The sequence below is a fragment of the Astatotilapia calliptera genome, chromosome 11, assembly GCF_900246225.1.
Source record: "Astatotilapia calliptera chromosome 11, fAstCal1.2, whole genome shotgun sequence".
NCBI lineage: Eukaryota > Metazoa > Chordata > Actinopteri > Cichliformes > Cichlidae > Astatotilapia > Astatotilapia calliptera.
This window is the reverse complement of record NC_039312.1, coordinates 1,518,964-1,531,831: the sequence shown is the minus strand read 5'-3', so window position 1 is coordinate 1,531,831 and position 12,868 is coordinate 1,518,964. Positions and strand designations below refer to the sequence as shown.

Sequence of the window (12,868 nt, the reverse complement as noted above, 5' to 3'; positions counted from 1 at the left end):
GCCATCTCTGCAGCGTGCCCTGGGTCTGCCCCGGGGCATCCTCCCTGTGGGACCTGGAGGCATCCTAGTCAGAGGCCCGAACCACCGGTTCCTACAAAATAAAATCCACTACCGAATCTAAAATGTGTGATCCTCGGGAAAGTAGCTGGTCTCACGGTTTGAGGCGCACAGCTCCCACCTGCTGTTAATATAGTGCACAGTCAGACTGAGGTATAGTGTTCTGTTCTGTACCTGCTTTGATATCCAAAATCATTTCCCAAACAGGGAAGTAGCTGCTCTTTTGGGGTTTAAATCTTCGTCTGTAACGCTTCCAGACAGATTTGCCTTCACCTTCACAACTTAAATAACTTTGTGCTGCATGACCCACGTGAGCGCAATCCACTGCTTAATGGGGTGACGTGTTTGTGCCATGAAACAGCACATGATGATAGAAGTATATGATGTGAATAATATCATATGGCCCATGCCTACGAGCACTTTCTCTGACAGCGTCATCAGTCTGTCTCACAGCAGGTTAGAAACCAGGACCGAGGTCAACGGAGCATCGCCGGCTTCAGCCAAGCCGCACCTGTCATCTTATAAACATGCAACAGCTGCTGTGCTTGTGCGTCCATGTCTCGAAGCAGCGCCACATACATTTAGGGAGCACAGGTCTGTGTGCATGTGTGTGAAAATAAATAGCAGTTCAAGGCCAAACCCCAGCGTGCAGTGACACGAGGCCTTCACCTTTACTCTGTCTCTGCTGTGCTGCTGCTTTCACAAAGACACACTCACAGCATCAGAGAACAGACTGGTTACACTATCGTTACCTGCACCTGCTCGTGTGTGTTTGTGAGTGTGTGTGACATAATGAAGGGTTGTCCTTGAGCGACCAAAAGCAAACAACTGAAAGGAATATAAACACGCTGATTACAGATCTTCACAGTCATGTGACTGTGTGTGAGTGTGTGGTAAGAGTGGAAAGACCTGAACGGCTTATTATTTTCCTAGAAAGGCCACAAACAGCAGGGAGCGGCTGTGATCACTGAGACAAAACCACACAGGGTAATAAGAAACATGGCAAGCTTAGCAGAGCTGCTTTGCTTTTCTTTACTTTTTGATACACGTGTAATGTCACAACATTAAAATATTCCCTGCTCAGGCTTTAGACCGTGCCTATCACACTGTGATCATTTTAACATCGTATAAAAATGTCATAATAGAATATCACTGCTATAGCAACACCATGCATTTACTTTCCCCTGTCGGTGCAACGAGACAAGCTTGGGCATGTCTGAAAGCAAGAGCCATGTTAGTGCCTAAAAAGGCAGCTTGTTGTGACTCTATGCAGCGATCTCCTAAACGCACCAGGCGATGCCACCAGCTAACAGAAAACAGCAGTGAGCAACAACCAGGCCCCGTCTCACAGTATCCCAGTAGATCACCTCGCAGCTTCATCACCATTTTTCTGGCACCTTCCACTGGAAAAAGATCCCAGTGGAGAGATTATATATCTTATCTGGCCTGGGAATGCTTCGAGATCTCCACTTCCTGAGAGCGAGTGATCGTCTGGAATACCCTGCTGCATTTTGAACCCAACTTTGGATCAATGGAAGAAGACGGGTGCATGGACGCATGGCTGTAGGAACAAAGACAGATCGTGTTCATTGTTTGCATTCCTGCGTTAGCTGACAGTGTTCTCCATATTGCAGCAGTCTGCTCAGACAGGGACCATCACATGACTGAGAGACAGGAAGACAGAGAGGAATCAGTCCCAGCAGAACAGGAAGTGGGCTTACTCAAAGAGGAACTCAACTTGGCCTGAAAGCACTCAGCTGAAAGGGAAACACCGAGCAGTGTTGGTATGAGCTGAAATGTGTTCAGACTTAGAGAGAGAAGAAGTGAGAAACAGGCCTTTGTCAAACAAAGACATGGCATGAACACACCAGAGATGCTGCTGCACTACGCTCACTGCGCTTGATGCATGTTAAACGTCACTACTGTCAGGATCCTGAATCAGGAAATGAAAGTGGGTCATCCATGCTGTGAAACGAGTACGAGATGAGGTTTTGTTGTGTGTAAGAAGAATGCTCTTATAAAACAGACACGATCCCTGCTGCTCTCACTACACTTAGGCGTTAGGGCTGGGACAGACTTGCTCACGACCACGATGCACATGCATACAGCCAGGGCGGCAGATCACAGAACAGTCTGCGTGATTAACTTCTGATTTTGCATGAAACAAAAATAACTCAGAAGTCTCAATCAAGTCAAATCTCAGCCAAACCGATTTACTCAGGAACAAATAAAAGACTGAAAAAAGCCAAACAATAACATTTTTAAGTTATCTAAGTGACTCATATATCGTGTTTAACCTGAGTAGCAAAAGACGGCGGTGGGTTGTGTTCACAAAAATTATTTAATATGAAGGCAATAGCAGAGTGTTACAGGCATCGCCCTAAAGCATGCAGGGCAGTGTAGTCGGTGCTGCAGGGAGAATGGACTGCCATACCCGTGATGTGTCTGTGAGCGAGGAGGGAGAGAAAGGAAAAGTACGAGCTGTCACGGAGCAGAAACGGGAGCTGGAAGCATGTAAATATAATAATAACCACTGCAGCCAAACAGAGAGCCTGACGAGCCCAGCTGTAAGTAAGCTGTTAAGACTCGGCTGTACGCTGTGTTCATGTTTTCCTCTGAAACAATAAGTTTGGTTGGAGCAGCCTTTCAACGCCTCTCTCTGTCTCTCGCTAGCAAAGTTGAGCCAGACAACAAAGTAAAGCTAGTTTTCAGCTGCGAGCCCGACATGAACCCGACGTATCAGCCAGAGGTCCCCATACTACGGTTCGGAGCCGCGGACCTGTTTTATATACGCACTGAATAGTTTCTATACGAGATCGCTGCAAAAAGTGCAGCCTTACCTAATGTCCACCTACTGTTACTCATTTATATTAAGATTTAAACATCTAGTTGGTGTTGGTGTGGAGAGTAACCTTCAGTAATACTAATAGATCACACAGCAATAGTACATTCATGTAGCTGTAAAAAGCATGATAATATGTTAAGTAATCCAAAGTATTCAGAATACGTTACTCTTGTTGAGTAACGTAACGGAATACGTTACAAAATACATTTTAGGGCATGTAATCTGTAATCTGTAGTCTCTCAAAGTATAATAGGGCTGTGCGATATGTCCAAAACCTCATATCCCGATATGAGACATCTATCGTCCGATAACGATATAAATCACAAAAATGTAACATTTTCTGTAAACTCTGTGAATCTCGGGCAGCTCGACCTGCGTGAAGTGTTTCCAGCTGTGCGTCATGTAGCTGAGTCGAGTTTTAACCGATGCATGAAACGATACATTTTTAGACATAAGTTGTAACGGCGCCGTTTCTTTGTGAGTATTTATTACACGGCGTGCTGCGGGGGAAAGCCTGTTCTAACGTTTGAGTCTAAGCTTTATTTTTTAGCACCTGGCGGCTCTTTTTTACTTTTCATCTGTAAATAATCTGCTCTTTCACGTGATTCGGTTTATTTTGAAAAGTCTCAGCAGGATCTTGAGCTTTATTGTGAAAGGTTTATGTGGAACATAAACATGCGGACACGCGATGGTGTTACCGTCGTTGTTGCTAACCACAACACATAAAAAACAGGCGCTTGTCCGTCCGTGGTGTGGTTATATTAAATATAAGAGAAAGAGAGAACTTTAAGAAATTAATAATAACTACAGTGACCATCAGAACCATGAACAAATATTGCCGTAAACAGTTTATTTTGCGACACCACGAAACAAACAATGTGTAAAAAAGCTGAAGCGTAAAATGAAACGATAGACGTTTTTATATCGTCATCCGATATATATCGTTATATGGAACAGCCCTACAGTATAACATTTCATTTATGCAAATCATTGCATTTTGTTTTTATTGACATTTTAAACAGCACTGGCTTTGCATCATGGGGGGGGGGGGGGGGGGGGGGGGATTCCCATGATCCACTCCTATGGGTTTCTTTTTACTGGTATTTTTATAGTGCCTATCAACTCTTAGCTGTGCATGCTTCACTACAAGCCTCATTAGTGCCTTCTATGAAGCAGTCATGAAGCCATTCAGTTCTTAAGTTGTTATTTATTTAAGAACTTTCTATCTCTAATGGATGCATTGGGGTTCGGTATTTTGCCCAAGGACTTTTTGACATAATGACAGTAAATGGCCTGCATGGCCTGCATTTGTATAGCGCTTTTCTAGTCCATAGGACCCCAAAGCGCTTTACACTACATTCAGTCATTCACCCATCCACACACACATTCACACACTGGCGATGGCAGCTACATTGTAGCCACAGCTGCCCTGGGGCGCACTGACAGAGGCGAGGCTGCCGGACACAGGCGCCACCGGGCCCTCTGACCACCACCAGTAGGCAAACAAGGTTAGTATCTTGCCCAAGGATATTTGGCATGCAGCCAGGAGGCAGCCTGGGATCGAACCACCGACCTTCTGATTAGTGGCTGACCTGCTCTGCCACCTGAGCTACAGCCACCCCCAGTAAGACAGTAAGAGCTGACCTCCGACCTCCAAGCCACATATTTCCATCGTTCCTCTTTATTTTGTATTCTGTTGCTGGGCTAACACACAGAGGCAAACACCATTCACACTGGTTGTCAAATGGTGCTATATAAAAAAACTGAAGTGAACTAGAGGTTAAGTCAGTGGTTCCCAAACCTTTTTTGCTAGGCCCCCTTTTGTTTTACAAGAAAAATGTTCTTGTGCAGGTGAAGCCAAAGGGAAGATTTGCTTCATCATATTTTCTAGTCTTTGGCTTGGAAGGAAGTTGGTTTGGAAACATATTTGGCGATGCTTCATCTCCTGCTTTGCGTTTGTGTGGGAGCCCCGTCAAAAACCTGTCCATGATGCTAGCAGTGTCCAAGCATTTTACACAACCTAATGCGTTTTTTTAATTTTCATACCGTGCCCCCCCTGCAATGGCTCTGCGCCCACCCTAGGGGGCGGGCCCCACACTTTGGGAACCTCTGGGTTAAGCGATTAAATGATCATTTAAATGTAGGCAATGCTGTTACATAAAGTGAGTTTTCATGTTTATTTTGGAACAGTAATAAGATCCTCTCAGCTCAGAAAACCAAATTAAGAAATCTATCAAAACAGATCACCATTTGCTGACAGTGGCAGCAGAGCACATCTGTCAAATCTGCAGGGAAACATGACTGCATCTCGTAGCTTCCTGTAACTTCACTGTGGGGAGTATTTTACAAGCCCATACTCATGTTTAGCAGAGGAAACAACGAAACATTTCCCCCAGCCACACTAACTGTGGCTGTGATATCCTTAAATACAGAAGAGATCTCTGCTAAATGCAAGGAGAAGCAGCCCTCAGGCAACCACAGCTATGTAGTTTGGGAAATATTACATGAAGATTATACTAAATTTCTCAGACTGCAGGAGGAAGAACCTGTTACATAAGCAGGGAGCTGACTGGCTAATTCATATAAAAGTTTTTTTTAACGTTATACTGATGATCATCTTGAGGATAATTATAAGCCTTCTGGAAGGAAGAGAGTGACGTTATTAAGCTCACATAACTTCAGTTAGGTTCTTTTAGTTATTTCAGTCTGACAGCTCTATTTTGGTTTGGTACAGTTAGTTTAATACACATTTATGTACATGATCATTAGAAGTCAAAGCAAGAATCAGGCTGCAGGAACTCTTGTTTTTTTTATCTATGGGGTGGAAAAGTGACATCTTATAAGCGGCCACCTCAGCTAGGCTTATGCACTTGAATTGTGAGAGGTAAGAAAACAGAATTCAGTTTACTGAATCTGCAGTCTACTGACATCTAGTGGTGACATTTTACGCACTGTAACTTTAAGAATCTCTGGATCTTATTCACGAGTGATGAGAAGCTAGTAGAGAGGTGTTGCATCAGCACGTGTAGCGTTCAGATAGCTGCTCTGCTATGTGTTGGTACAGGGCATTGAAGATGATAACAGTGGGTGGATTATATTCTTAAACTTAGTTACAGTGCTTTCAGAAAGACATCTACTGTGATAAAGTCTACTCTCCACCGCTGTGTAATCAATTATTGTAAAAGTAAATGTTATCAGAAAATGATCTGAGATGATCTGGGATCGAACCACCGACCTTCTGATTAGTGGCTGACCTGCTCTGCCACCTGAGCTACAGCCACAGTACAATGTTGCTGTTGAGGGGTTGCTGTGGATAGTGCTGGAGGGCAGGGCTGTGTTGATCTGAGACTGTAGACATTAAAAAGTCCATAGGAGAGATGGTAGCTGATTAAACAAGTGTCATGAGATAATAACAAAATGCAAAGATTGGTGACAGCGCTTGGAACCATAAGGACACAAAAAACTGTGAGAAATAATTTAGGCTCTGCCTGTGAATCACTCTTTGCTTCTCTTCTTCCTTCCATCCCATCATTTCATATATCACTCTCCACTTGCTGTCTATCTGAGAACAAGGCACAACTTGCTATTGCAATAAACTATAATCTAATTATCCACACCTAACAACTCCAGCACTTAATCTATAATAAAATGATGACAGAAAAATGTTATAGCCCTGCCTTTAGTAGCCTCACACAGCTCCTGCTGTTTCCTCCTCATGTCCTTACCAGCCATGTCTGGACAATGTTATATCATGAGTAATATTTTTTTTAAAAATCCATCTAAATAAAACACACACATGCACACACAGTGACATTTTAGACCTTCTTCAGAATACTGTATATACTATGGGCATCACTGTGCTGATCCAGAATCCTTACATATTTATTTATTACTAGAGCTACAATAATAAAGCAATGAGGAGGGGGAAGTAATAAATATGAAATAATGTATTTATGATGATTCCATTTGTTTCACTATCCACTCTGTGGAGGGGGAAAGCTTATTACATGTTTAAACTGTAGAGATACAATAATTTTACTGCTGTAAAATCCACATTTTGTCTTATTTAAAATATAAATCTAATATAATCTGCTTCTTAAAGTATGTTCTTTAAAATACAGAGTGTGTTTTTTAAAATATTATAATAATGCATAATTATGTGGACATGCATATTAGATGGTTTTTTAGTGAAATATAATCCCTCCAGAAAGGCAGGAAAAGCCCGGAAACTTCCTTTAAAACTAAATATGTTCCCTAAAACGGTGACAGAGCTGCAGACCCATGACAGCCTTACACAGGTAGCCAGCAGCTGTGACCAGCACTACCTGTGCAGTTAATAAAAGGACAGGTAATGTTTGTCGCGCTGTTGCACACACAGCACGCTCGTTTGTTTCAGTTCGTCAGTTGCAACAAGACAGCTTACCAACGTGTACGTAATAAGCTGATACTCCTGGGTGCTACACACTACAGTGTACGCTGTACACCTACTTACTGGTTTTGTCGCATCAGTCTGTGTCTCTGAGATAACTTGTGTTTCTCCTGCAGCTCCGGACCGCTAAAAATGCGCGTGCTCTTTGTGAGCTCGTTCCCGGCTCGTAACCAGCGCGTTCTGCCGTCAAGGGCGATCATTGGTTAAATGTGATCATGTGACTGATGCAAGCCAGATCCTTTTATTTAGCAAAACTGTGATTAATAGTTAAATATTATTGCTGAGGGGCACAGACAGGACTCCGCACGCACACACACATAAAAAAATAAATAAATTATTTTTAAAAAAGTTGCCTCAACAAAAGGGCACTTTGGGCACTCATCGGGAAAGGGGCGGGTGCTCAAGCCCCTCTAGCCCCCCCCTCTGCACGTGCTTGCAGACAGTAGAATGATCCGGTACGGTAAGTTGGCTGCTAAGTTGTCAAAAGGTGTTAGGCAGTGAGCGTGCTTTGTCAGTGTCACAGTCAGAGCCACTCCTTAGTCATTATATCTGCTGTCAAAACACCGAGACGGCTGATAACGCTCAGGTCAAGGCTTTAAAAACAGGTCTTCACTGACCAGCAGGTAAAATCATGGTGCCTACTTGCATCTTCTAAAATACTCATGAGGCCATAGATCATCTATTATACTGAGCTCTAGGTAGAAACAGAATGTGGCAGAGGCTGAAAAACTGGGCTCAGCCTCAGACGTTAAACGAGGAGCTCAAACACGCACAGGGAACTTGGACGTGGGAGTCATTTAACACACAGAATCTGCTGTAACTACACAACAAACAGGCATGGTTAAACTCAGTTCAAGGCACTTTTGTCTACTTTCAGATTTCCCCTTATTTTGCCTGTACATTGAAGGTAGCCATGAGATTCTATAAAATGGCCTAAACACTCACTGCAGAGCAAATACATGTTTTGATACGACGGTTTTGTGTGCTGAAACTCCAGTGTGAAATCCAAAAGGCTGCCTGCCCAGAAATGGGATGTGTCTACTAAGAACAAGGGTGTCCAACTCCAGGCCTCACAGGCCGGTGTCCTGCAGGTTTTAGATCTCACCCTGGGTCAGCACTCCTGAGTCAAAAGATTAGTTCATTCCCAGGCCTCTGGAGAACTTCAAGACATGTTGAGGAGGTGATTTAGCCATTTGAATCAGCTGTGTTGGATCAAGGACACATCTAAAACCTGCAGGACACCGGCCTGCGAGGCCTGGAGTTGGACACCCTTGTTCTTAGTAGACCCATCCCATTTCTGGGCAGGCAGCCTTTTGGATTTGTCCTTGATCCAACACAGCTGATCTAAATGGCTAAATCACCTCCTCAACATGTCTTGAAGTTCTCCAGAGGCCTGGTAATGAACTAATCTTTTGACTCAGGAGTGCTGACCCAGGGTGAGATCTAAAACCTGCAGGACACCGGCCCTTGAGGCCTGGAGTTGGACACCCCTGACTTAGACCCTTCATAACTGCTTGTTCTTCTTATCTAGGGGAATTTTGCATTCAGCTACAGCATACTTTCAAATGCTAGTATATGTTGTAAAGGCAATAAAGGAAGTCCTACCATTGTATGTCACTCTGGGTTTAGTTAAACACAACACAAGGTGAAGATCCATCTCATCTGAGGCCAAAAACTTGGAGCACACAGGGCACTTGAAGCCTGGAAGAGAGAAAGACACCAGCAGTGAGTAAAACATGGAAGGTGGAAGATGAGAAAAAACGAATGTGCAACAGCATTAAAGTGGCAAACACTGAGTCTTTTCTTCTCTCCTCACTCAGCACAAGTTGGTGATGTGTTGTTGCATTTCATTTCCACTTTGCCCAGTGCTGTGAAAGAGACTGCGAACACTCTTTTTCTGCCCAGACTGGGTAGAATGCATTGCTACAGCCAGTTCTTGACTTTACTGCAAAGAAACCTGCACTAGCAGAAGATTTCACCTAATAACGCATCACCAGACACGTTTCTGCACTAGATGACCAGTGTGTTAGAGCACACTGTGATGGTCGGTGCACCTGATTATTAAAGAGGGGGTTGTAATCTTTCAGCAGTCACATATAGTTTCATACATTTGATTTATTTCTGTGCACAGACTGCTAGTTTTCATTACATCACTGCTCCCACCCAGGATTTAGTCCAACCTAAATTATTGCACAGACATACAGACATCACTGTTAGACTTTTACAGATATTTAAAGGCCATCCTTTACAAACACAGTAATAATACTGAGTTGTGGGAGTGACCTGTTTTTTTCTTGTTATTGCTTTTCAGTTGCGGTACCAGAATGCTGCAGCATCATATTGTGGATGTATGAGTGCTGTTTATCTTTCTCTGAAAACAGAAACAAAGGTTTGATAAGACTGAAGTTTCCTGGCGCGAACACTAAAGCGGTAAGCTGAGAGGAACAGAAATGCTATTTAGAGCTCAGGAGAAAAGCACAGTTACTGTAGGTGATAACTCAACAGATAAATGAGTCGCAAGAGCCACACATGTATTTCAGTAATAACCCCCACTTAATAATAATAATAATAATCATAATATTGATGGAACAAAACACTATTTGAAATAGCGAGGCCAATTGTTTGTTTGAGCCATGCACCGAAGACATTTGAGTGTGAGATTAAAGGATGTACACGAGGAAAGAGTTGCTTTGCGTCACTTTGTGTGATTGGGTGAATGAGGCATGTTGTATACAGTGCTTTGAGTAGAGTAGAAAAGCGCTTTATAAGAATCAGCCCATTTACGATACAAGATTGTTTAATTATTAAGTAGCCCTAAATATCTATTCTCAGTTTAAACTGTGGCTTTCACATGTGACGACGGCATTTGTAATTTGTAAAAAAAGGGCAGCAAGGTGAGAGAAAAGCTAAAGCTGTGCTGGACTTGCAGCCCTGCTCTGTTTCCCCCAGTGTGAATGTAACACCAACGGAAGTTCAACTGAAGATTGGCTAAACTTCTGTGTAATATCACATGGCACCATGAGATAAGATGGTGCAGAATCAAAGAAATGTTTCTTTATCCATGAAAGTGGTTACATGGTGACTTGGCAAAAAGCCAAAGGCCAATTAGGAAATATATATAATTCCCCTCTTGCCCTCTTCAAGCTCGGGTCCTCTACCAGAGGCCTGGGAGTTTGGGGGTCCTGCGCAGTATCTTAGCTGTTCCTAGGACTGCGCTCTTCTGGACAGAGATCTCACATGTTATTCCAGGGATCTGCTGAAGCCACTCGCCCAGCCTGAGGGTCACTACCCCGAGTTCTCCGATTACCACGGGGACCACTGTCACCTTCATCCTCCACATCTTCTCGGGTTCTTCTGTCAGCCCTTGGTATACAGGACTTTCCTAACTCTCTGCAGGTATTTGGTGGTTGCAGCTTTCCTAGCAGCCTGTTCGTGGTTCCCATTTGCCTGTGGGATTCCAAGGTACTTGCAGCTATCCTCAGTGTCTGCAATGTTGCCTTCTGGTAGTTCGATCCCCACACTTCTGCCTACCTTTCCTCGCTTTGTTACCATCCAACTACACTTCTCCAGTGTGAATGACATCCAATGCCATTGCTGTAGGTCCTAGTGGTGTGCATGCGGGAATCAATGTCTCGGGTATGGGCAGCTTGCAGGTTCCCTTAGTACTGCCTTGCTCTTGGCCTCTAGTCTCCTTCTCCGTGGGGGGTACTCCTCCTTGTGGCTGTTCATCTTGTAGCCATTCATCACTGCTGCCATAGTGTAGATCAGCTGATTAGTCTCAGTGATGGTCGCAGTAAGGATTGTCCGTGATGCTGCATTCACATCTTCTAGTAGACCTTCAGAGAGTACGTCACGTAGCCTTGGTAATTGGCTACGGAGGGTCCAGGCTTCCAGCTTCGCCATGAGCCTATCTTTCAGTACTTGGGACTTGGTACCCAATCTCGAGTGGGGGTGATATTATCACTCCCCCTAACCTGATGTCCTTGCTCCCCCTTGCTGTAGCATTTGTGTTGCCCCTCAATGATCTGAATGTTGGAACACAGTGTTTTGCGGTCGGTCTCTGGGCACAGAGGATTCCAGAGTTGATGGGATTATTTTTATGTGGTGTATACAAATGCCAGGTGACTTCTGCTGCAATCAAACTTCCCCTCTGGGACAAATAAATGTCATTTATGTGCAATATGTGAACTGTATAGCAGTGACAGCAGTGTTTACACACAGACAGCCATGGATTCAATCACTAAATGTATTAATAAATGATTAATCAGAGACAGTTGGAGGCAGATAATTACATAAATTATGCTGCATACTGTACATCACACTCCCCACATCCAGTAATTATCCCTTTGTTCCGACGTCCATCACAATCTTGCTGTCACAATCTCAGCGGAGACAGCAAATTCTGCAGTTTCCTGTCACATTGCAGATTTCCTCCTCCACTATCCATCAGCAGTTCTGCAGCAGGGGGCAGAGTGTGACATATCACAGCCAGGTGTGTGTGTGTTTGGAGCTTCCTACAATGTTAAAATCTGTGCAAAGGATAAATGGATTAAGGCAGGCAAAAAAGAACACTGTTTGCCTGACCTCACAACACATGCACAGTGTCATCTTTTAAGACCTGCTGGCCATATGCTGACAATTAGGCATGTACAGTCTAGGTGTGTCTATCTGAAATGGAGAAATGCGGATGGATCCAGCTCTGCACGGCTCCACCGCTCATTCTGAAAAATGCTCAAAGCCCGAGCTGAGCCCTCCCTGTGAGGCTGCGATGACTCATCCGCTACTCTATATGGGCTGCTCTCTCCACTACATTAAATTGCTGCACATGTCCTCGTGCGTGTCTTTCTGAGGTCATACCTGCTGTTGGTCGCATTAAAACTCTCAAACAATATGCCTCCTAGTATGAGGCGCACACACTGAAATAATGACATGAGTGTTATTTATAACCCCGTCTGATCTGCATCTTTTACTTTCCTGTAAAGTGCTGCAGTCAACAAAGTCACATGATGTGAAACATCTGTTTCCTCCAGATAGGAAGTTTGAAATTTCTGAATTCCCCAAAACAAACCAGAAGAGAAGTAGAATTTACATATATATATGTATATATGAAAAATCATCATCATCAAAGGGTGTAAAACAGCTCTAACACGTTGTTTCTGCATGCTGCTCCTGCTTAAAGCCACAGTACAACACTGCTGTAATACGGATGCCTGTAAATGTTAGTTTGTATGCTTTTTTCTTTCACTATCGTACGATATGTTTGGGGAAACTGTTCGACTGCTTTCTCTGATGAAACCCTCAAACTTCAGCTACTTTTCCTCTTTAGTTCAAATAAGACTGGATGACTTTGATCTTGAACACCCCACCCACCCACCCACTGTGAAATATTTTACAGTGGACCCATTAGGCTTTACCTTTTTTGTTACTTTCACAGAGGTGGATGTTCATATTAAACATGGCAACATTTCAAATAATAAAGCCAGTGTACAATAATCCCTGTGAGCTCAGGCTTCACTGTTTTTTCTACTCTTGACTCT

The 12,868-nt window shown here is 43.6% G+C and overlaps 1 protein-coding gene across 1 annotated transcript in view; it reads right to left on the bottom strand.

Annotated features, from left to right (window-relative positions):
• znrf2b (zinc and ring finger 2b) overlaps nt 1–12,868 on the bottom strand; it is a 50,097-nt gene that overhangs the window by 9,421 nt on the left and 27,808 nt on the right. The window contains exon 2 of the mRNA XM_026183373.1: nt 8,937–9,032. Within this exon, the coding sequence (XP_026039158.1) occupies nt 8,937–9,032 (96 nt within the window). The remainder of the gene's footprint in view (nt 1–8,936; nt 9,033–12,868) is intronic.